General features: G+C 43.8%; 1 protein-coding gene across 5 annotated transcripts in view; it reads left to right on the top strand.

Annotated features, from left to right (window-relative positions):
- The window catches only part of KCNAB1 (potassium voltage-gated channel subfamily A regulatory beta subunit 1), a 416,921-nt gene extending 392,037 nt beyond the window's left edge, over positions 1 to 24,884 (top strand). For 3 of the 5 annotated variants that reach the window (XM_065876516.1, XM_065876519.1, XM_065876520.1), the window contains 6 exons: positions 3,732 to 3,817; positions 4,483 to 4,603; positions 5,092 to 5,186; positions 12,470 to 12,590; positions 17,860 to 17,948; positions 23,074 to 23,163. In XM_065876516.1, coding sequence (XP_065732588.1) covers positions 3,732 to 3,817; positions 4,483 to 4,603; positions 5,092 to 5,186; positions 12,470 to 12,590; positions 17,860 to 17,948; positions 23,074 to 23,163 — 602 coding nt within the window. Of the gene's footprint in view, positions 1 to 3,731; positions 3,818 to 4,482; positions 4,604 to 5,091; positions 5,187 to 12,469; positions 12,591 to 17,859; positions 17,949 to 23,073 lie in introns of all 5 variants that reach the window. The other 2 variants (XM_065876517.1, XM_065876518.1) reach the window with 1 other exon arrangement.
- Positions 24,885 to 25,767: the final 883 nt, after the last annotated feature.

Here is a 25,767-nt window from a genome sequence, read left to right on the forward strand (position 1 = left end):
TGAGGAAAAAAAAAAAAAATTGAGTATGCATTAAATTCAGTTTTACTTTGTGGCAATGTGAATCTCTAACTGTGGCCTCTACATTCTCTGCATTCCTCCCTGCATTCCGTGCTGCAGCCTTCTCCTCCCAGACTCCTTTCTGCATTCCACCAGCCCTTTCCTGCAGAGTCAGTAGCCAAACAAATCACGGAGCAAAGAAATTACCCCTCAGCTAAAGTACCTGGGGCATAAGGGCATCTTGCATAGGCTCTTCCACGCTCAGAACTGTTCCTTCTCACCTTTTCCTCACTTCCCACCTCTTTTTCACTTGGTTGATAGTTTATTGAGAATTGAATTCATCAAACAGGGGCTCCCCTGTCTTCCTATGATGAGTTCTCCAAACCTCCTGAGGTCCCACCATCTTGCCAGAAGTGTCCTTCCCACCCCCAGGAGTGTTGTTCTCCTCCATCTCCCTGTGTCAAGTCTCTCTCCCTCCATACTCCCCAACCCTCTAGCCCACATCCTCAGTAACTCCCCTATCTAGATCACTCCCAGTGGCATACAGGCTTACTCTTACATCTTCCAGTTTTAAAATAAAACTCTCCTTTGACTCTAAGTACCCCTTCAGCTGCTGCCCTCTTTCTCTGCTCCATTCATTTCCTAACTTGAGTCTACCCAGGTTGTCTCTAACGCCTTCCCTTCCCCACGCCCATTCTACCACTGGCTCCAGCCTGGCCTTGGTCCCAACGCACCACAGACACTTACAGCACTCTTTTCATGGTCTGCAGCGACCTCCCTGTCACACAGCCAAATCCTGTGGACGCTGTTTTGTGCCCTTCTGACTCGAATGCTCCTGTGTTCCAGTCCTCGGGCACAGCTCCTTCTGCAAGCACTCCCTATTCTTGATTCTGAACTGTCCCCCCATCTGGCTTCCTTCCTGCCCCTCTGGCTGCAGTGACCTCTCCCCGACTCCTGCTCTGGCTCTTAGAACCTCTACTCTTTTCTCTGGGCAGACTTCCCTTTTATAGTCTCATCCACTTCCATGGATTTAAATACAGTTAAAGACTGGTAATTAATAAATAGCTCGCTTCCAGCCCAGGTTGTTCACCGTGTCATTACCCAGTTATCTCCACTCGACATCTCCCCTCAGTCTCTCACAGTCATCTCCATTTTTGGTGTGTCCAAGGGGAGACCCTGGCTCTTCCTCCCAAACCTGTTCCTCGCTCAGTCTCCTGCATCTCGGTGAATGGCCAGTTATCTGGGAGATCGCCTTCATTCCTCTTCGTCCTCACTTGCCATGTTCAGTCCATCTGCAAGTCTAGGGGATACTACCCCCCAAACAGATTTTGATCCATTCATGCCTCTGTCTTTGCTACCACCTCCCGATTCCAAGCCCCCTCAATTCCTGCCTGGAGTACTGCAATACCTTCCTAAAGATCTTCCTGCTTCCTCCAGCCCCCCTCCAGCCCCACAGCACGGTCAGATAGTGTTCTGAAATGTTCACTGCATCGTCATTTCCTTACCTAAAAATGTTAGTGACTTCCCATCAAGCCCTGAATAACAGACAAATAACACGGTTTGCCCTCTGCCAACTTCATCCTGTAGCCCTGTCCTGCTTCCTGACTCAGCTTCCATGGCTTCCTGATTGCGGGAACTCACCAAGCTCTGTCCAGCCTCAGGGCCTTTGCACGTGCTGCTCCAGTGGCCTACAATCCTCCTCCACTGTTCTTCACCTGACTGGCCCCTATTTATTTTTTGTGCCTAAACATTACTCCTCAGGGAGACCTTCCTTAACCAACTAAAATCGGGTCTTCCCTCTTATTCCCTATCTCAGCCCCCTATTGGTTTTCTTCATAACATGTCACATTTTGTAATTACCTACTTGTTTACATCTCCATGTTCTCTACTCAATTCAGAACTCAAGGAGCTTTGTATCTGTTTTACTCACAGATGAGCCCAGTGCCTGGCAAATATTAAGTTCTTAATACATGTGTGTGAAATAAGGGAATGAAGGTACAGGAGGAGTACCACCTCCACTCCACCTTACCTGCTCTTGCCAAGGCCTTGGGAGCTGCCGCATGGCCAAGCCACTGGCCAGTCCTGTGCTCACCTTACGTGATTACAGAATGGAGACAGGGGAGGCTCTCGGGCTCATTTTATTCTGTTAACCTCCTCAGTGTTTACCAACGTGTTTGATTTGCCCCAATATCCCCAACCCCCAGCGTAGCAGACGCCTCATAAATCCTGTTGACTGGATGAACATCTCAGCTCTGGGTGAAACAGGATGTGAAAGGAAAGGGAACTAGCACAACGATGGAGATCTCCAAAGAGAGAATACTTTGGGGCAGAGATTTAAATAATGGCTTTAGACTTTCAGAAATTTTAGCACAGGTACTCATTTCCATTTGTATAATAAAAGGAAAGAAAAGGTTTCATATAACCTTTTGTATCTCGTTTGCTTTATCAAGGGAGAACTATCTTCATAGATTTAGTTGCTGAGTAATAAACTGATATTTAGAAGTCTTTCTCCAAGAAAGAAAAATATTTTCCTTATAAGCCAAGTTCTACCTCTGTTGGGACTCTGGTGAGTAAAAGCATTCCCATCTTCCAGAGAAACCAAGGGCAATTTTAAATGGTTTACATAAGCCAAACAAGCAAGCAAGCTAAGACCCTAACCCTCGCTGTCTCGTTCCAAATCCCGTCCCTGATCAATTAAGACAGTGATTGCTGGTGAGAAATAAAAGAAGAACACATCTACTCAACTTGAGTTTGAGAAAGGATTTGATTCTTCTGAAGGACACGTAACCTACCAGATATTAGTGGGGCAAGAAAAGCCCGTGGCCTGCAACCCCTTGAAAATGTCAAATGACCTGGCATCCTGGGTATTTGGCTGACCTGCTTTATAGAAGAAATCCAACCGTGTCTGTGACTTATCACTCAATTGAACTTGAGGTTCTCCATGCTCCCTGGTTCTGCATCACATCGGCTGGTGCCAAGAAGATTAGCTCAGCTCCACCCCTCTGGGAAGGGGTTCATTCTCCTGTTTAGGATATATGATGTCAAGCTGAAAGAGGCTGATGAGCAAGCGGGGCGGGGCCACACGCAGGCCCCAGTGAAATGCATGACATGGGTGTCTTAGAATGAACTTTGGTCCAAAGTGGTCAAGGACAGAGTAGCCCATACGGGCTGGGAGCCACTGTGGCTTTGGCTGTTTGTTCAGCATTTAATATGTTTATCTTTCTGCCAAACACATTGTTGTTGAGTCATCTCTATTAAACAGCCACCCTGAGTGAGTCTTAGCTCTGCAGATCCCACACACAGAGGCAGGCCTTCTATCCCCAATGACCCTCCATTCTACAAAGTGAAAACAAATGCTTTCTCTCACTTCTCACTTTAGTGAGCCCTTAAGGTCCCCATGTTCTGAAAGAGGTGAATCATGTGTTCTTTTATCCAGCCAGGAATCCTGAAGCGATAAAAGTAAAGGAAGAACTTAAAGTGGTCATTCTGTTTTTAATATCATTTCATGTTGTTGCTGCAATCTGAAAATGGAACGTCAGTTTACCCAAAAGTACCAACCACCTCCAAACTATCAATATTTTATGTTAGACTATTATGTTATCACCAGTGTCAAAGTAATTATATTAATCCAACAAATAATTGCATTAAATATCGAAGTTTGGGCAGGAAAAGGAAAAAAAAGACTATATAACTTTGAAAAGTATATGTAGTGCTAACCATTTGGCTTTCCATAGAAATCGTTCGAGCCATGACACATGTGATAAACCAAGGAATGGCAATGTACTGGGGAACCTCCCGCTGGAGTGCCATGGAGATCATGGTAATTTCATTTCTATTTTTAAATGGCCATTGAGTACCTATTATTGTTTGTTAGATATCATGTGTAAGTTGTAAGATCTTTTGCAAACTTTCTTCACAATCACAATGGCACTAGAATTCTATGATCAATTCCATCAGTAATAGAGATGGATATGGGGGGTGGATCTCCTCAGCTCAGAATACAGTAGGGAGGGTGCAGGTGTCTAACAGGAATTGTGCTTTAGCATGTTCTCTGGTAGTAAGAGAGTAAATTTCTCAGCTAACGAGACATATGAACACAATATTCCAGGGTTTTTTTAAATGTATTAAATAATGGTACTGTTCATAACATGCTAATTACAGATCATTTTTATATTATTATATTAGTTAAGTTTTATTTCTTTAGGAACCTAGAAATAGTCAAACTACGTTTTCTTTGTATTAGTCCATAATTCATACTTTGACTAATTTTCCCCGGACCTTACTCATTCCAAAACCTCTCAAAGAATAATAAGGATTCCCTGCATTGGTATTTCTTAGTGAAATTGATGGTCATAACTTTGCTTACTCTTTGGCAATCTGCATTCTTCTTGGTTTGTATTGATTTCACCAAGATGAAATTTTTTCATGCATACAGCCTTATTTCTCATCAGCTACAAATTCAGTTGCACTTTTATCTCCCCCTAGGAAGCCTACTCTGTAGCAAGACAATTCAACATGATCCCACCAGTCTGTGAACAAGCTGAGTACCATCTTTTCCAGAGAGAGAAAGTGGAGGTTCAGCTACCGGAGCTCTACCATAAAATAGGTAATCTTCACAATCAAATTTACTGATTATTTTTAACAGCAGGACGATCAGTGATCCAGAAAAAAATGTTACTGAAGTGCTTTCCTAAATGTTCCTAATTAACCTAGGGGTTGTCAGCACTATGCATTCCAGAGACTGGAAGAATCAAAAGCGCCTGTACTTAACCTCCAGAGTATCACTCATGACAGCCAAGCAGAGCTGTCACTTGTGACTGGTGTACAAGCTGTACTCAGTAGGTGTTCAAAAAATGCATGTAGAATGAAGGGAAGAAATAATGAAGTTCCCCGTAACCAACAGTGCACGTTTGGTAGGTTTATAAAAATGAAGCACGATTGGCAGATGCCTGAACTGTAATGAAAAGATTTATGCTGATATTAGCTCACATATCTGGCCAGTTTTCCCCACAACTAACCAAGTCCTTTCTAAGCACCCCGACACTTTTGATCCCAGTTTGCAGAAGTAACTTTTTAAGGTTTTTTCTTCTGTAGGCGTCGGAGCGATGACATGGTCTCCACTGGCCTGTGGCATCATCTCAGGAAAATATGGAAATGGGGTGCCTGAAAGTTCCAGGGCTTCACTGAAGGTATTTTCCTCCACCTCTAGGAAAGGGTCTGGGGATAGGAGCAAGGGAAAAAAGGAGATCGAACAGAACAGTTCTGCAGCGGCCGGTGTTCCCTGGTCAGCTCCCCAAGCCCTCTGGAGGTCTCTACTTCTGGTCAGGCATCAGTGCAGAAAGTTCTCCTCTGGGGACCGGGGGAGATGCCCAGTGACCTGGTTGGATTCATAGACTCGAATTCCTACACTAATTCTATATTCAAGAAGGCATTTCATTCCTCCTTCGAAACTTAGGAAACGTAAAATCCCTTTTCTATATAAGAGGATCTAATTTTACTTTTCTTGACAAAACAAAATTTAAGCCATAGAGGTTTAATCCACATGTGGCAAACCGGTTGTAGTTGAATAGGTTTGAGTTCGGTTGACGTTTTTTAATATGTGAGGATGGGGAGTAAGGAGGGAGGGTTTGGGAAGCAGATACAGAGCCAAGCCTCTGTCACGGGGGCTCAGGGCTGGCATTTGCAGAGATCAACTCCAGCTGCTGAGTCTTGCAGCTTAATTTCTTCTCTGAAGCATAAAGATATTTAAGATCATTGACATAAAGTTACCTCCATTCAGAAGATCTTGATGATTAATTTACTGGAGGGTACTCCAAAATCTCTCCTTGTTAATAACAACATGTCTGTTTTTTAAAACTTGAGAGAATGTGTAATATCATTAGAATCACAAATTACTCTGTAATGTCTAGGGAGAGAACATAGGCATTTTCAAAATTCACACATGCCAAAGGCCCCAAAGAGGAAGCAGAAGTCTGACACAGCCTCTTGTCTCCATCAGCACAAAGTCAGCACAAGGACAACTCAAGTTAAGCCCAAACCAGCGACCTTTTAATCAGTGTGGCTGGAACCACCGTGTGCTTCCCTAATCAGGACCTTCTCCAGACTCTAGGTCTATCACTTTTCTCTCTGCTGTATCAGTTGACCTATTAGCTTGTTTGTTCTCTAAGATAATACAACATAAACATTTCCTAAAACATGGTGACATGGTCCTGCTTCTAGTTTTGCATTATTACACTAATTATCCTAGAATATTATGTAGGGTCTTGTTTCTGAAAAATGGAAGGTTTTGAATAAGTCAGCAAAGAAAAACGAAAAGCATCTTAGGAAAGAAGGGATAAAAGGTGGATGGCAAGAAAAGAGTGAAGAAAGAGAAGCATTGAAAATTGTGATTTTGCTGAGCACCTACTATGTGCCAAGCACCAGGCTAAGTGTTTTTATTCATCTCCTTTTTTCCTCACAAAGATAAATGGATACAGATGGCTTTTAGCCAGTTGTAGCCAAGCATGTTGTCTTACAGTCTTTCAGAGACTTTGTGAAAAACTCAAAGTGCTTCCATATATACCAGGTGTTTGTTCCAGACTATCCTTATAAGAGGGTAAACCTTTTCCAGATGCAGAAACTGAGCACAAAGAGATTAGATAACAATCCAACAGCATAAACTCATAATAGAAAAAGTTAATAGTAGAACCCAGGTCTCCTGGCTCTCAGTGCATCTCCCTAAAGGCATTTTTGTTTCCCTCCAAACTCAGGTTTTTAAAGGAGGAAGAAGTAGCTACTACACTGTATTTGAAGTATATGACTGGCTGATCTCCATCACTATTTGAGAAAAGCTTACAAACAGCTGAAAAGCTTCTAAAAATGCACTAACGAAAGGAGGAAAAGAAAAGGAGATGCAAAATATTTGAAGGTGACTAAGCCCAAAAGCAACCGGAAAAATATTTCTGTTGTTGACTTTTCAGCATCTGTTGAAACATCCTTAGCAATAAATAAGGACTCTCAACAGGCGAAAGGCAGCCAGTCACAAAGCACGCTTCTTTAGAGCTCCGCAAACCCTCAAGGCTTCTTAATTCATCAGTCCAAGTGCTTTCTGGACTAATATATGTACACTTAGAAAAGCCACTTGAGTAACTAAAGCAAAAACTACTACTACTACTGATTATATACATATACATACATATATATATATATATATATATATTTCAACCTTAAGATTGAATGAGAATTCTAATAGTAAAAACATTTTTTAAAAAATAAAGACCTAGGCAAATAGATAAATAAGATGGCAACTTTCACCTTCCCCCAAAATAGAATAAATGGTTGGTATTTCACACTGGCTGTTTTAAGTTACACCAATAAAATAAGGTTGCTAATACTTTGTTTCTGCTATAAATATTGAACTAGATTTGAAGGATAAACTAACTGAGTGTGAAAAAATACCTATCTTTTAGAAAATAGTACTGCCCAGGGGGTTTTCTGGGAGGCTGCATCTGGCCCACCACTGTTACAAAGACTTCTAAATCAGTGTCATCAGCACTGACTCACCGCTGAGCTAAACACCACTACTTCTTCGTGCCTATCAGACATGTCCATGTGGCTGTCCCATGGGCATCTGTCATGCCTAATGGAGTCTGTCCTCACTCCCCAGAATCTACTCTTCCTTCTCATTTAACAATGCCTCCACCCATGCATCTGGTCATCCCAGTCAGAAGCCAAGGCATTATCTCAGCTGCCTCTTCTCCTCCTTCAGTCTTCTTCAGCGGGGCACCAACTCCTCCAGTCCACATGCTGACGCTCTGTGGTCCATTCCTTGTACCACCCTTGTTCAGATCTTCATCATTGCTTACTTGGTTTGCTGCATTAACCTCCCATCTGGACTCTCTGATTCCCCCCTCCCTTTTTCAGCTACCCACCAATTTTCTATTATCTATCTCAATTATGTGACCAATTATCTTTCTAAAAGATTAATCTGACTATATCGTAACCCTGCTTAAAATCCTTTAATGACTTCCCAATCACTGATTATAGGACAAAACCTAAAACCCACAAAAAGCATTCAAGGAAATACTCTTGAACCCGTTTTTCGTTCTTGTCTCTCCCCAAATCATATTACTTCATTTTTCACCCAAATGCACTGTGCTCTTTTTTGCCTCCCCAAAATGCCCTTCTTTACATCCTGCTGTGGAAGCTCTCCTCATCCCTAAAGACAAATCTTGGTTGTCTTCACTCTGTGAAACCTGTCCTCACTTTATGAAACTCAGTTATTGGTACTTTCTTCTGTCATTCCATAAACACTTCTTACAGAGTCTTAGAATCCTCTGGCTGCAAGCAATAGAATGCAGTTCAACCTAATTTAATCAAAGAAGGGAACGCATAGACAGACACTCCCTGGGAAGGATGGAGTGGGATGGCCTCAGGGGTGACTCCATCCATAGATTTGCACATCGTCAGGACTCTCCATCTCCTCTATTTCTCCCTGCATGTGAGTGACATTTTCTTCTACTACAAGTGGGTCTTCTCCACGAGGCCAGGAGCAGGAATGCTGGTGACTGCAGGCTTACATCCTTAAAGTCATGTAACCTGAGAGAAAAGAGACTTTTTCTTTATCAGCTTCAGTCCAGAGAAGAGTGGCCAAGCTTGGGTCATGTGCCAACCTGATAAACCAATGACAGTGGCCCAAAGTATAAGGTGCTGTGACCAGCTCACGTCATGCACCTATGGTGACCTATTTCCCATAAAGAGGCAGTACAAACAAGGCTTCTGAGGAAATCATTGAGGGGGCAATCCAACTAAAAACAACACTTCTCAAGTTACCAGACAATGATCTGTGAGTACTTACAGGACAGAAACTGAAACTCACGTTAACTCATCACAGAGCCTGGCACATGCTAGGTACTCAATAAATGGTTCTTGAATGAGTGCAATGAGCCATAACTGAGGATCAACAAAGTCTGATCAAGAGACCAAGTGAGCAGCTTTTAAATAGAAATTTTAAATAGAAATGAAAAGTGCAATAAAATTTATGGACAGCTCTTCCCTACTGTTGGGAAAATACCTTATAGAAAAATCATAAAAATATGTACCCTTCTGTCAAAGGTAAACAGGAAACATGCAAACTTACGTAGATCAAAGTGGGTGGAGAGGGGCAGTCCAAGTACTCCAGGTGTTCACATTAAGAAACTAAGGATATTGCCCATTATGGTACAATTTCAGAAGGAAATTTTTTAGCTCCAGCATTTTACCTAGAGATTTTCACCTCAATAGTGAAGACTTTTCTGCTCTTTTGAGCCAAAGACTTCGATGTTTAGATAGAAATAGTCAATGATCTTGAATGCTAAATTATTCTAGACAAGGCCCAGTAATGAAATGTGACTGATTCTGTCCATGGCTTTACAGTTGCTCCCTGAGTTCTAATCTACTATTAACTAACAGGCAACTGGGGGATTTGGGGCTGATCTCACAGACTAGTCCCACCCTGTTATGGCTACCTGTAATATGGGTGTCACACAGATAATGGTCACAGCAATAGGAGATGGCAAAGAAAGAGGCTTTTGGAAAATTTAAAGAATTTTGTGACATGTATAAAAGCAATAGCCCACTAATCTGTGGAGAAAAGCTCATTCAGTTGTTCCTTTGGCAAATATTTACTGAGTGTCTACTCAGTGCCGGGCCCTGTGCTGAGGGCTGAGATTCAGGGACTTGCTGGAGACAGACATGAGAAGGGGTGAATTATGAAACTATGTGGAATCCACAAGCACTGTGGAAGCACGCAGGGCTGCCAGCTGAGTTGTACTTCTTTAAGGAGGAAGTGTCTGTGCTCAATCTGAAAAATTGAAGAGATCTATCTTTACCCTGTGGAACCCTGGTTTCTCAGATCCCTTCCTCACCACCATATTGGCTGAGCCCCTCTGGGCCAACCACTGTGTCAAGACTGGAGATGTTGAGATGAACGAGAAGCCATCCCTGCCTTCCACTAACTTAGAAAGCACAATCAACATGTAATCAAACCACTGCAGGAATAGGATTAAGCAAGTGGAATGGAAGATGAAATTTCATCTTCTGATTCATGGATTACTGCCCACAGTCAACAAGTTGGGTTTATTATTGCATACAACCACACCCACCACCAACCTTCTTACCAAAAACACTGTTTCACTTCCATATTTAATTAATATTTTAGTTAAGCCTCATCTCCTGCCTATGCTAACAGTTTCCTACTTGTAAAGCAGTTAAAGTTATGTATTTCCAAAACACATTTGTTTCCTTTGGTATGAGGAAAGCAGTAGAAATACTATGCATCTACTTTTTAAAAACCCTAACCTAGGGGCTTCCCTGGTGGCACAGTGGTTGAGAGTCCGCCTGCCGATGCATGGGACGCGGGTTCGTGCCCCGGTCCGGGAAGATCCCACATGCCGCGGAGCGGCTGGGCCTGTGAGCCATGGCTGCTGAGCCTGCGCGTCTGGAGCCTGTGCTCCGCAACGGGAGAGGCCACAACAGTGCGAGGCCCGCGTACCGAAAAAAAAAAAAAAAAAAAAACCCTAACCTGCTTATGTTTTCCAGTGATTAGAGTGAGATTTATGTTGAGGGTGGGAAGAAAGGTACTCAATAAATGAATGTTTGGTATTTGTTACTTTTAGAAATCTTCCTAAAGATTGATGAATCAGTCAGTCTTCATATGTGTGGTATATGTTGAAACCTCAGGAACTCTCCTAGTTCTAATAAAAAGCAATTGTTCAAGAAGAACTTGGCTATTGGTTTTCAACCATGGTTTGTTTTTTTTTTTTTCATTTGAATAACATTCAGAGATACTCGTCCTCTGAAAAATGTTATGAAACTAAAGTGCGGATTGGTGATGTTTTTCCCCTTGAGGACAGTAGAAGTAAGTTCAGGGGCTCTCTGATGTACCCAGCATGCTGCCAGGGAAGGCTGCTCGGCCCCCATCATGGTGCTCATTGCTCCTAACTGTCCACCTACCTCATCACCACTGGCACCAGCCATCATCTCTGGAGAGATGCTCAAGGCCACACTTCCTCCTGGAGGAAGCTAAGGTCTCCGGAGCCGAGACTGGGAAGACTTTTGGCCGTCTCTCTAAGCAAACTTCATGTGAGGAGCCAGACCATAAGCCTCTGAGATCTAGGAGGAGAACAGAACTGGGGCTGCTTGTTGTTTTTTCTTTTCATATCTGCAAAATCATTCCAAAAATCATAACAAAACATGATGCGGTTTTTTTCTTTGGAAATACTGTCTTAGAATGATGAAAAAAATACTTAAAAAAAAACCAAAAGCCAGCAGCCCATTGAAATCATATGGGTGGAGATTTTGTGATGATTGCCCAGCTTTCCACTGCCTTTGGGAAGGTAAAGGTCTGTGGTGGTAATTATGTCACGAATGCATGCAATGGAGAATACGTTGCTACACAGGGAGATGGTTTTTATTATTGTCACTAAAACAGACTAACCGATTCTTACAAATATTCTTTTCCTTTGGGTGTTGCTGCATAGTGCTAGCTTTGTACGTAAGGGTCTATTGTTCCTTGTTTCATAGCAAGAGCAGAACCTTCTGGAAAATAGGGCATTGAGAAATTCTAAAATATTCTTTTCCTTATATTTAGGAAATCAGGCTCACTTCACAGTCTACATCAGGGTCAGTCTCTTCTCAGAGGTTTTAAAGATTAGTTTCTCATTTACCTTTTTAAGTTCCCTTGCCTTTTTAACTTTCAAACATTATACAAAAGGTAATACACGTTTGGGAAAGTGTTTATCCACTTTAAAACTTTAAAATGGGACTTCTCTGGTGGTCCAGTGGTTAAAACTCTGCGCTTCCACTGCAGGGGGCACAGGTTCCATCCCTGGTCGGGGAAGTTTCAAATGCCTCATGGTGTGACTTTAAAATGTACTCGGTACCTATCAATTACACCATTCACATCTGCTTCTAGGAAGGAGCAGAGAAAGCTAACAATAAAACACTATTATAAGAATACTGAAGAGACTAGGAGTAAATTGAAGGCAAGAGGGAGAAAGATAGTTACAGCAGGAAATGTAAGATAATGACTTCCTTTGAGAAGAAAGCTTGGCACCCAACTTCCTTGACAAAAAGGAAACATAATAGACCCTGGTGAAATGTAAATGCCTTTTTTCCCCTACATTCTAAGGGCTATTGCAATATGAAACATCATGTCCAGATGGGATCTAATTGATTATATGTTAGGATTTTAACAACCTTTGTGCGTGTCGATGGATCTGAATCGTGAGTTTTAGTCAAAATCAATCTGTCTTGAATCAGTAAACAAGGAAGGAGACGGTGGGGAACATTTCCTTGCATGAAGACATAGGCATCCTTGTCACCATCAAACAGAAAGGTCAGAGCCAAGAAGATTGAGGAATTCACCACGAGGCTCTTACATTTTATTGAATTAACAATCTTTGCATCAAACCCTTACCAGACATTAATATTTAAATGTTCTTCTTATCTCTAGTGCTACCAGTGGTTGAAGGAAAGGATTGTGAGTGAAGAAGGGAGAAAACAGCAAAACAAGCTGAAAGACCTTTCCCCGATTGCGGAGCGTCTGGGATGCACGCTACCTCAGCTAGCCGTGGGTGAGAAAGTCACTTGGGAGGGGAAGCCTTGCTGGATCACGGAAAATGAAATCATTCTCTATTGCTGCTCCACATCTCTTGCATGATAACATACCTATTGCAGGGGCAGATGATCTCTGAAGCATAGACTCCTGGTTCATACTATCTAAAATGAGACATAGCATTAGATAGGTTTTTCAGAGTTCCCTAGAGTGGTTCCACATGCTGAAACACTTTTCTTACTTCCTTCTCCTTTCCCTTATAACACAGTTTAAACAAGAACACATCAGTGAAAACGCACACATCCTCACAGTGTCAAGGGTGAGCACCCCTGAGCTGTGTAGTGACATCCGTTGCTTCTGGTTCAATTTTCCATCCCCGTCGAAGGTAAGGCGGGGTTGGTGAGAGGCTGAGGAGCAGGGCTGCGAGCATGGCCAAGGCTACTGCCACATGGAAGGCCTATCCCATGGGAGCAGCGTCACCGCGAAACTTCCAGAGCCACAACAATGGCTCTTCCGACATAGTGGAGTCAATGAAAGGTCACGGTCACGGGTAACAATTGAAAGCCACGTTGCACCAGAACCGTCCTGTAGAAATATAATGTGCACCGTGCGTTTAATCTTTAAATTTCCAGTGGCCATATTAAAATAGTAAAATGGAAATAGGTGAAATTAATTTTTAAATGGATTTTATTTAACCCAATATAGCCAACATATTATCATTTTTAACATGTAATAAATATAAAAAGTTACTGAGATATGTCACACTCTATTTTTCATACTAAGTCTTCAAAATCCAGAGTGTATTTTACACCTACAGCACATGTCAATTCAGGCTAAACACATCTCCTGGGTTCAATAGCCAAAAGTGGCTAGAGACTAGGGATTAGACAGAAAAGCATTTAAACTTTCAGTTCCCTTGCTGGAGAGTATCTGCCAGGCTCTGTGATGAGCTCTTTAATGCTCATCTTGTCTCCTTAATCGTGGGTCCCGCGAGGTGTATACTAATCGAGGTGATACTAATCGTAGCCCTATCTTACAGATGTTAATGGAGTTTTGCTACTATTATCTCCACTTTACAAATGAAGAAGAGGCTGAAGAGAAAACAATTCATGTGGTAGCTATGAGAAAAGAATAAAATGGGTATAGAGTCTAGAAAAAACTCCTAAGGATTAAGAAATAGCAGGAATTGGGACAAATCAGATACAGTGAGCCAACGAGATAAAAAGCTCAAGATAAGTTCTATGCAAATAAAATAAAAGAATATTTGTTAGATGCTTGACTCTTCTGAGGCTGGAAGGCAGGAAAATGGTAGCTGCAGCTAATAGTCACAGAAAGATGGGAATGGGAGACGGTTTTAGGAGGGAAATACCAGTTATCTAAGTATATGTGTAACTATTGCTGTAATCCTTTCTTCCAAAAAACAAAAAAACAAAGATTATATTTAATGTGATTAGTTAGCATCGCTGCTACAATGGCTTTAATGAGCCCAGTAAAAGGTATTAGCTATCGACCATTAGCAAGTTATTTAACCTGATTATCAATTTTCTCATCTGTAAAATGGGTATAGTAGTATATATCTTACAAACTTGTTGAGCAAAAGGAAATTATGTATGTAAAGAAAAGAGTAGGTGCTCAGTAACTGGTGAAGATGAGGATGAAGATGATGGTGTTTTTGCAAAGGATTAGACACCCTCTGCTGAAACTCTGTCCACTCCTAGCTGTCATATATGGTCAGAGGCACAAGCACAAAGAGAAACACCTATTCTTAAACCATAGCCATAAATACAATCTTTAGGTGGTAACAAGAAAGCAAGTATTGAATCTAGCTCTGAAAGAGATAGAAGAACACTGTCTTTCTAAAGAGAAAATCTTTACAACATTTAGACTTTCACTGGATGTCAGATGTACATGACTCTTTACAGAGTCTGAGTTTAAATTAAAACATGCTTTGTTTCTCCTTTTCCTCCCTCTGTGCCCCCAGATGTCTTTCTCGCCTGTCATTTTTTTCTTTTCTTTGTAAACAGGTAGTTTTGTTTTTAACCACAGAACTCTCAAACCAAGAGGGAGATTATTTCCAGGCATATTACCTTTGATCTGCTAGAAGCGTGTCGGGGGAGGGGAGATCCTCGGGCAGGAAACAAACTACTTCAACCCAACTGTGGGCTGGTGCCCGTGTCTCACGCCTACACAGGAGCCAGCATTCACACCTTGCTCATAGACACTCTGGATGTGCCTGTGGGGGACACTTGAGTAGATGCTAATTATCTGGAATCATCTACGTTACCTCTGGCATTGGCCAGCTCTACCCAGTGGGTTCTCCTACATGGCCCAGCAGCCCATGGGGGAATCATCTGTTGCTGGCATTAGGTAGTTTATGGGCAATAATTCTCTCAGTGCCCTGCTTTGCCCTCAGAACTTCCACTAGTGCCAAAAAAGAGTTCTAAGTGCAAAGTAGGAAATAAGGCAGCCAAAAAAAGAAAATAGAAAGAAAGAAAAAGCCCAGGATCACTTGGCTTGTTGCCTTCATAGAGCATTATTTTTCCCATGTGGAAGGATTTAGTGATTGCCTTAAAAGGTCTGAGTGTGGTAACAGCTTAACAGTATCAGTTGACAGCATGGCCTGACCAAATGGGGGCAGAAGAGTAGGTGTTCAGGGATGTCCATCCATCATCCATGTCTCCGTTTATTCAACAAACATCTAATGAGCACCTACTATGCGCAGGTGCTGGGCTGGGTGCTGAGCATCCAACTGCAAATAACACACATCTCACAGTCTGGTGGGCAAGTCAAGAAATTAACAGATAATTTTAATATAGTGTGAGAGTAAAATAATTGAGAAGGGCAGGGTGGGCTGGGGGCAGGGGTGGGGGGTGGGTTTGGAAGTAAAATGTAGGAGCTCCCAACCCGGCCTGGGGCTCAGGGAAGGACTTTAGGAGAAGGCGGTGCCCACGAGGAATCCCAGATGATGAGTAGATATTAGTGAGGCAAAGGAAGGGAGGAGGCAAAGGGACATTCCAGACCCAGGGGACCGCTTGAGCCAAGGGCTTGGGGAGGAGAAACACAGCATGATATTTGGGGTTGGAGAGGATTTACAAATAGTGCTGTTGGAGCACTAAGTTCAAGGCAGGGAGTGAGGAGACCGGAAGCTGGAGTGGAGGGCTTTCTAGTAAGGTTTGTCAGGGTGAGAAGTGAGAGCTTCACCTCACAGGACCAGGATCCCGTCAGGCACACGTTGAAGAACGTTTAGCAGGCAAGTGACTTGAACAGATTTGTATCTGGAGAAGCTACTGCTGGATGTGTGCGGGGTAGGCAGGGAGAATCCAAACAAGACGTAGGAAAACCAGTTGTGCAGGAGAGACGGTGAGGGCCTGAGGGAGTCGACAGTTGAACCAGAGCAGTGATTCTCCAAGTGTGTTCCCATATCCACACACTGGAATACTATTCTGCAGTAAAAGAAATGATATACTGACCCATGCTATAACATGGATGAACCGCACAGACATTATGCTAAGTGAAAGAAGCCAGACACAAAGACGTACTCCATGATTCCATTTAGGTGAAATGTCCAGAAATAATAAATCCATAGGGGCACAAAGTAGATGAGTGGTTTCCTTGGGTTGGGGGTAGAAATGGGATTAACTGCGAATGGGTATGAAGGATCTTATTGGGATGATGGGAATGTTCTAAAACTGGATTGTAAATGGTGATGATTGCACACATGATAAATTTATGAAAAATTATTGAATTGTACACCTAAAATGGGTACATTTTACCTCAATAAAGTTGTTTAAAAAAAAAGAGTACCTGTACCGGCAGCATCAGCATCACCTGGGAACTTGTCAGAAATGCAGATCCTCAGGCCCCACTCCAGACGTTCTGGGTCAGAAATGCAAGGTGAAGCACTGAGTAATCAATGTTTCACAGGCCCTCCAGGTGACTGAGGCATGCTAAAATTTGAGAACTACTGGATTAGAGAAATATTTAGGAAGGACAATCAACTAGATGACAATTAAAAGGGAATGTGGGATCAGAAAAGGACAGTGCCCAAGGATAACTCCCAGGTTTCTGGTTTGGGAGGCCAAGTTACTGGTGATGCCACCAAATGAGACTGGTAACCCAAGAGGGACAGGCTTATTAAGTAGCAAGAAGTTCACAGTGGCTGTGGGGTGTCTAGCAGGGACATCCAGCAGACACTGCATCCCTGGGCCTAGAGCAATATCTAGTTCCAGGCAGGTACAAACTGCAAAGTCTACCTGAACCACAGGGAGTTTCCTGGGCACCCTGGCTTCTGACATGGTGAGAAGGGGACTGGGATGTGAGGGGGATGCAGGGAGTCTCAACTGGCCTTTTACAAGTTTAAGAGGAGGAGAAGGGTAGGGTGGCAGCTACACAGGTATGAAGGGCCTGAGGAGGCTTATTTTAGAATGGGAGAAATTTGATTATGCCTTCTTGATAAAGAGAAAGAGGATAGTAAGAAATCAAACATCCAGGAGAGCAAGAGAGGGGGAGAAATAATGGATGAATCAAATCCAAGAAAAGGCAAAAGGAATGGGACCAGGGCAGAGTTTGGCTTTGAACAGACAGCACCCTATAGCCTCTGAAACTGGAGTATGTGTGTGTGTACTTGTGTCCATAGGTGAGTGGGAAATTAAGGAATATGCTACCTGAGGGACTCAATTTTCTACATAAAGTAGGCAGCTAGGCCATCTGCTGAGAGGGAGGAGGCCTGGGTTGAAGAGGGTTTAAGGGTAGAGGTTGCTAGAGGCAGAAGGAGGGGTGAGGGGTTTGAGGGCTGGTGAGAGAGACGGTCTCCTCAGAATGAACCTCGCGTCAGGAAGAAAGGCAGGTCCAGAGAGGGCTGACAGGTCAGTGGAGACAGAGGACCCAGGTACTCAGAATCTACACGGACTCTATGTAACAGATGAGGGGAAAGTGAGAGCATGAATGAGATGGAAAAGACAGATGCAAACAGGAATCCAGACGTTCGCCCAGGAGCAGTGTCAGGTGTCTTCAGGAACACGACAGTGTTCCTGGGCTGGGCAGCTAGATTGGATGCCCCAGTTGTGGGGCAGAGGAGCCCTAAGCCCACAGTTCACGTGCACGGATTCTACCGAGTCCTCCACACAACAGGGGTTGCTGCTGACGTTTTTAATCCTGGAGCATACTGTCCATCCTCCCCCCAAATTAATATGTTTTGGTTGTGACAACGGAAGCTACAAATGGTGTGTGCAGACTCATCAACAGTCAGAAGTGCTTTGACTTCCTGACCTACTGCTCTCTCTTCCCAGCGTGGTGCCTGAGAAACGAGGGTGTGAGTTCCGTGCTCCTGGGATCATCCACTCCTGAACAACTCATTGAAAACCTCGGTGCCATTCAGGCAAGTACTGCAGCCCTTTCCAACCAACTCCAGGCAATTCCCTGGTGCCTTTGAAGATGCCCCCAGGCAGTGTCCCATCTCCCCACCTCTGTCCTTCATTGTGTCACAGCTGAGTTGCATGAAAGCCCCTAATATAGGGAATAGGCTACCTGTTCCTACATAGGGGAAGAAGGGAAATGGGGACAAAGGCAAAAGAAGCAACAGAACTTTCACAGTATGTGGATCCAGGGATGTCCTCTTCTGATTAACAGGCAGTCTCCTCCGGGCTCATTTCTCAGGATGGCTTGTGTCTGTGGGACAGTGTATTCTATGACCCAAGCAATGTTACACCTGACGACTGGGTTCCCAGGTCGAACCACACAAGCCTGCCTAATAACCAGACTGAAATGTAGGAGCCGCAGGACAATATCCACACATCATGTATTTACTTTTTTCCCCACAAATATTTATTGCCAATCTACAGTGTGCCAGGCCCCTCATTTCTGCTCTCCTAGCATCCTGGATCTCTCTCCCCATCACAGCACTTACGATAATGTAGTATAATCGCCTATCTCCCCTGAGGTCAGAGACTTGTGTCTTTCTTGCTTCTCCACTGATTTTCCAGTTCCTAGACTCTATGGCCCTTAGTCAACACTCAAGAAATACCTATTGAATGAATGAATGTTTGCCGCTTTTAAGACAAATAGGCTCAGAATTCCAGGAACACATCTCCCTAACAGCAATTTCAGGAGCGCCCACCCCCATTCCCTCCCCTGCAGGGATTGCTAGACCTGGAGGGAGCCTGCAGCTGTACCTGGAGAGCCTGTAAGGCAGCAGGAGGGGAAGTGGGAAAGAGATGTTCCTGGGAGTTCTGAGGAGAGGGTGGAGGTTGGTGGCTGTGGTGATCATCCCCTGCCCCCAAAGGTCACATCTCAGTCCTGAGCCTGCCCCACTCTCAGCCCAGCCAGAGGCTGCAGGAACGAGCCCGTCCACAGCTCTTGCCGTAGCTGTATCACCTGCCCAAACAGAAGTGCCTCACAGCCTCTCCCCTGTCCATCTGTCCCCGAAACCAGCACTTAGCCCTGTTACCTCTCCCAGAAGGACGTAGATGGAGGTGGGGACAAGCTTGATTAAACTTAAAACTTTTAAAAATCCTTTTGAAGAATAGCCTCGAATATGCTGGCAGATAAAACGGTGCAGACCTCCTCCTTCTCTACCGTCACCTTTCTTAGGGCTGTGCAGCTGGGTAATCATCTCTGCCTCTCAGCTTCTGAGAATTCCTCCCAGATTGTGGGGTTCCCTGTCCCTGCCTGGGGAATGCTCCCTCTTAAGAAAGCCTCCCCACCTTCTCTTATTTTCACTTGTGCTCTGGGAACAGATAAAGGCTCCACAATGACGAGGAGGAAACGGCAACAGTCTATACACAAAAGAACTGAAATGCAACCCAGTGATTTCAATTCCACTAATACTCATTGAGTACTTATTCTGTGTCTGGCACCATGCTAGGCAGAGAGTGTTCCGAGATAAGCACAGGACGGTGCCCTCAAGAGCTCACAGGCTGCCTGAGAAAGAGGGAATTAAGATTCACTCTTCTATCCCGTGGTTCATTCAGGAGATCTCTAAGAGCTTACTCTGTACTCAGCACTGGGGACACCACAGGAAACCAGAAAGATATTACCCAGCCTTCAAGGAGCTTATATTCCAGTGGCAGAGGCACATGATAAAGAAACATATAAAGTAATTTCAAGTGAGAAGGTTTACTAAGTAAATAAAGATGGTATTGTAATAGAGACTAACTGGGAAATGAGTGAGCCCACTTTAGATAATGTCCTTGCCAAAAGCTCCTCTGGGATATGCTTATTCTGAAGCCTTCAAGTGGAGGATGCAGCGCGTGAAAAGCCCTGGAAGGAGCAGACACACAGAAGAGCAGTGCAAAGGCCCTGAGACGCAGACGCACTTGGCTTTTTCCAGGAAGCACCAGCCTAAGGCGAATGTGGTCAGCATGCAGTGAGCATAAAGGATGGTGGGCGCGGGCAGGGGACAGATCACACGGAACACTAGAGAAGTCAGAATTCTGTTCTCCTCACAGCAAATCCTTTGGAGGGTTTTAAGAGGAGGGACACACTGTTATTTGAATTTTTAAAGATTGCTTTGGCTGTTGTGTGAAAAGCAGAATGAAGAAAGGCAAGGACAGGTTGTCCGGGTAACGGGTGATGGTGGCTTGGACCAGCAAGGATGGTGGCCATGAAGGTCAAGGAGTCCGTAGGTTTTGGAAAGAGAGGCATGACTTGCAGATGGCTTGGCAAGAAAAAGGATTCCTGTCAGCTAATAGAGTGATCGCTGCCATTCCAAGGGGGGACTCATACTGCCTGGGACGGTAAAAAAGAAAAAAGGTAGTTCCTGGGCTGTGGCAATACTCCAGGTAGCCAAAGATAACATTTCAGAGGAAAACTGAGGCAGTCATCTTGCCAAAGCACTTCCTCCCTAGCAAGGCTCTGGCTGGTAGCACGATGGGGCTTCCATGCTCAAAGGGTAAGAGAAAAGGGATGTTGTCCAAGCAGGGAGGCTGCTACCAGGAGGGTTTACCTTCCCTTTTCCCTTTCAACTCCACCTCCCGTGAGCCCAGCGCCACAGATTCCACCCTTGGCAAGCTGTAACTGGGCCCCTTGATGTGGTGAGAGTAGATTGTGTGGCTGCACCACCTGCAGCAGTTGGTGGGACTGGATAGAAAGAGTGCAGTGCCAGCATCTGTAAGGAAAATAAGTTTCTAATGGGCAAAGGAAGGCAGCTGCTCCACGGAATGAATGTGCCTAATGTGAGCATAAACTGGAGAGGCATTTATAAATCAGAGCCTCAAGAGATGAGAGACTGGAGAGAAGCCACAGCTGCAGGCAGCCCATCACCTGCACAGGTCCCCATCCTCCAGCCTTAAAGCACTTCTGAGGCTCCCCACCATCCACTCAGAAAAGTCCAGGCTCCTCAGCAGTCGGGCCTTCCCGTCCACGGCTCATCTCCCCTCCCCCACCTTCCCTGGGATCCTACTCCCCAGAATAGTGGCCCTCCTCCTGCAAAGTGTCCACCACCCCAGGCTGGCCAAATCCGGCTCCATCCCCAAGGTCCATCTTGACAGTGACCCAGTCCTGGGAGAGCTCCCCTAATGCCTCCAGCCGGCAACGCTAGCCAGACCTCCCCTCACCCGCCAATTACTGCAGTCAGGATACTACTACGCCTGCAGTTTGCTAGCTCATGGGATGTTTGTGTGACCTGCAGGGACGAAAATGTTTTAAAACAGTTGCCAACATTAAAAAATTGGGCAACTTCACATAAAATTCTTAATGTATGGCTTCTCTCGAACGTTATTTTTTTTTCATGTTTTATTCAAGTACTTTTATGGTTTTTTACTAATGTTTAGATCTCTTTTCTTATTGGTGTAGTGAATGAAGAATTTTTTTCCTCGCATGGCTAACCCGCTGTATTCTAGACACAAAACTTCCAACCAACTTCTAGATTTGAGTCTCAGTGTTGCAGTCTCACATTTAAATCACACAGTAGCTGAGATCCTCTGATGCTCCAAGGCTAGTGGGAAACCAAATCTGCTTTAGCTTCATTCGGAGAGGAAAATGTTACCAGACCAGTGAGGAAGGAGCTCTACTACCCTGCCAAACCCTGAGGCTTCTGGGGAGAGCATGTGAGTGGAGACAAGGTCACGCTGGCCAACATGACTGCAGCAGAGGAAGGGTGAGGTGGAAACCTCAGAATCAGTCATCATGAATGTATTTCACCACAGACTCCACACAGGCTCAGACTATTCCTGCAAGAAGCCTGCCTCTGTCCCTTGTCTTATGGTGTAATGTGTGCCCTTGGCCCACTTCTTGCAATAAGTGCTAGCTGGCCCTAGATGATCTCATCCTTCCCCAGGGCTTCAATGAGCATGACCGTGCAAATGACTTGCAAATTCTCAACTCCAGTCCTTCCACTGCCACTAAGCTCCACAGCTGCACTTCTGGCTGCCTGCAAGTCACTTCTACATGGGATCCCAAAGGCACCTTCACCTCAACATATCCTACCCCAAACTGAGGCTCCAAACTTCTCCCCCTGTGGTCTCTCAATAATTAATTACCTACACCAGTATCTTCCTAGTCACCCAGTTGTGAGCTCACCATCAGCCTCCAAAATGTCCCGCAGAGGCACTCTCCTTTTCTCCTCTACCGCCACTGTCCAGTTAAGGCTCTCAGTGTCTGGCTAGGACTGCAACAAATTTCTAACGTGTCCCCTTTCAATCTCCTTCCAACTCTTCCTTCAGAATACCTCCATGTGTCTGATGGGGTCACTCCCAGCTAAGAAGTCCTGAGAGGTTCCCCACCACCTACAGCATAAAGTCCCAACTCCAAAAAATGGCATTCAAGGCCTTCCATTGTTTACCTCAACTTCCCTTTCCTCTATTCCCACCATCCCCACCCCTCCCCCACTCACTCTACACTTGTATCACCCCGTTTCACAGACTTTTCACTTCTTCATGCTGTTCCATCTACCTGGGATGCCTGTTAACCTGTGGCCATCCTTCACCAGGATTCTGTCCACCAGCTGGACTGAATCTCTCCTTAGTCTCTAGACCTGTGCTATCCACTACTGTAGCCTCTGGCCACCTGTGGCTATTAAAGCTAATCCAAATGGAGATGCGCTCCAAGTGTAAAATGTACTTAAAAACATGTAAAGCATCTAATAATATTCTATACTGACTACCTGTTCAAATGATATTTCGAATATAATGGAGTAAAACATGTATTAATTTCACCTGCTTTCCACTTTCATTTACTGTGGCCACTAGAAAATCTAAATTTACATATATGGCTCTCATTTTATTTCTATTGGACAGAGCTGCTCTAGATATTCTGTATTTCTGTGAGCCTTCATTTACTCAGTCAACCAATAATTATGAGCACCTACTATGGGCCAAGTACTTTACAGGCTCTGGAGATAAAGTGTGAACAAAACAAGGTCCCTGACCTTAGGGAGCTTCCTGTCTGCTGGGGAGGTAGCATTCTGGTGGTGGTTTATAAATGTATCCAATTCTAGATGACTTTGCTTAATATTGAGCACAAAGAACAAGTACTAACCACATTCTTTGTTCCTCTCATACTCTCAGGTTCTCCCAAAGATGACATCACACGTGGTAAATGAGATCGATAACATATTGCGCAACAAGCCCTACAGCAAAAAGGACTATAGATCATAAGGCACTGCATGAGCCGCAGGAGCTGCACGGGTAAAGCAGCAGTCTGTACAGGTACAGAACGGTGTTACTAGCCAGTGTTCTGAATCACTTAGCAGCCCACTGCTCAACCTCTAGCGTCCCCGGATTCTGAGGTCTCTGCTGTCGCTACCACTGTGCACCTGAATTACGAACACACCTGAAAACTCACAACCAGGAAAACCCATTCTATTTTCTTATCTGGGACTGCAGTCACCTGTTCTTACATTGCTCTGCACATCTCATGTTTATGCAAAGGAAAACATGTGGCGGGGGAAAGACATATTACCCTCAGGCATTTAGTAACTTAAAGAAGGTTGTACAGATATATTTTTTCAAATGAACAACATCCACAGATGCAATGTGGATTGCATCAGAAAGAGTAGGCTCTGTTCACTCCGAAGTCTTGCTTGAAAAATCAGCTGAAACAATTTTACATTTTTTTTTCTATTTTCACATTCATGTTAGCAAGAGTTGTTTTCACTTGTCATTCAACAGAAGTGAAATGCCTAGGTATTTGCTTTCGTTACCTTTTAAATATTTAGTGTTCCTTGGCCTCAAACATGGCCCTGTATAGCAATTCCTCCAAGGTGGTCTATTAGGATTCTAATGTTATGTCCATTTACATGGAGAGATGGTAAAAGGATGAAGACCCTAGTCTTTCACCAGAGACAGTCTGGTTAACTTATGAAAGGGAGAATTACACTACTATGGAAGCCTAGCTTTGAATAAAATGTATCTGCAATGAAGTGTTCATTTTTACCTACGTTTTCCTAAAACCTGCTTTATACTTTTGACTGCTTGTAGGCACAGCTTCTGCAAGTTTAAATATTTGAGCTTTAAAAATAAATATACACATGCTCAGTTTTGTAAGTAAATCTGTAAAATACCCAGAAAGGCAAATGTTTGCTGTTTAATTAGCACTGGGATTTTACATGCTTGGTGTTTTTGAGAAGTTATTAACATGAAAAGTGAATCATGGGCTTTGAGAAAAATGCTGTCACTACTCAGCATATGCTGGGTGAAGTAACTTGCCCAAAGAAAAGTAAATGTTAAAGAACTTCCTAATTCCATAATCACACTGTGTGCATTAAACTATATGCATGAAAGTTCTTTGCATGGATTAATGGAGCCTAGCCTTGTGGCACGCAGAAGCTGAGGTATATCCCGCCCTGCCACTACTTGGCTACCTACTCTCATGAATATATGACTTGAGAAAAACTGACAGTATACTGCGTGTACCTGTAAGGAGGGAGAAAACTTTTTCCCCCACTTTTAAGGTGTATGTGGAGGGGGGAGGGTCCTCTATCTCTATTTGGACACCTGAGCATGTACGAAATTCTAATTTAATTTTCTGGCCAACAGGACCCCATGTAGAAACCACTGAGACTTACAGAAGAAATGTACTATCAGCTTAAAATGCTATTTTCTGCCATCATTTCCAGATATGTATTTCATGATTAAGTTCTCAAACTTAAAATGTTAGTGTGAAGTACCAACGAATTTTCTTTTTGATTACTATTACCTGTATTCTAATAGGGAAACAGTGCGTTTTTTACCCAAGAGTATCAGATTAATGATAGAAATGGATCATTTTTCAGTTGTTCATTGTGCATTCTATCAATCCAGTATGCATAAGTGAGCTGAAGTTGTCTAATTGGAATTGCAGTTTATTTGCTTAGAGTAATAAAAGCATTTGTGCATTTAATCTCACAATTAGTTTTTATCTGATCTATCATTATAAGGCTATATATATATCATTATAGGAGATATATACACACATACACACACCCATCTTCATAAAACAGGCAGTAAGAATCACTTAAATAAAAATAATGTTGGGGGCTTCCCTGGTGGCGCAGTGGTTGAGAGTCCGCCTGCTGATGCAGGGGACACGTGTTTGTGCCCCGGTCCGGGAAGATCCCACATGGCGCGGAGCGGCTGGGCCCGTGAGCCGTGGCCGCTGAGCCTGCGCGTCCGGAGCCTGTGCTCCGCAACGGGAGAGGCCACAGCAGTGAGAGGCCCGCGTACTGCAAAAAACAAACGTTGGCCGGTAAGCTGCGCTGAGTGATACCTAACAGAAATAGATTTATCAAAAGATTTAATTTGCAACCCAGACTTTTTTTCTCTTGTTAATGGAGAAAATGATTAGCTACTGGAGATATTTCTCCTTGGGTTTTAGATATGTTCTGTACTAAGGTTAAAGCTTCTCAAACTCATTTAAAAGAACCTGCAAATTAAAATCAAATACCAACATTGCTTGGCCGTGGGAACATCTAGTTTTATATACAAATCATCTGCCATGGTAAATATACTAGATAAATACATTTCACAGTTCTATCCTTAAGAAAAATTTCCATGCACTCTCATTTTCTTTTCTTTTCTGGAAAGATTTCCTTGGCAGAGAACATACCATTCCAAAGGGTAACCTGGGTGGCAGCCAGCCACATACTGAAACCTCAGCCAAGAGAAATGAAAACTAGAAGCCCTGTGCCTGGCTTCTCACTTTAAGAACTGCCACTTCATCTTCATCCATAGTGTGCACCAAGGGTCACCAGATAGATGTCAGGGCTTCAAGGGGCCTTCGCC

Source organism: Phocoena phocoena, chromosome 4 (assembly GCF_963924675.1).
Source record: "Phocoena phocoena chromosome 4, mPhoPho1.1, whole genome shotgun sequence".
Taxonomy (NCBI): Eukaryota; Metazoa; Chordata; class Mammalia; order Artiodactyla; family Phocoenidae; genus Phocoena; species Phocoena phocoena.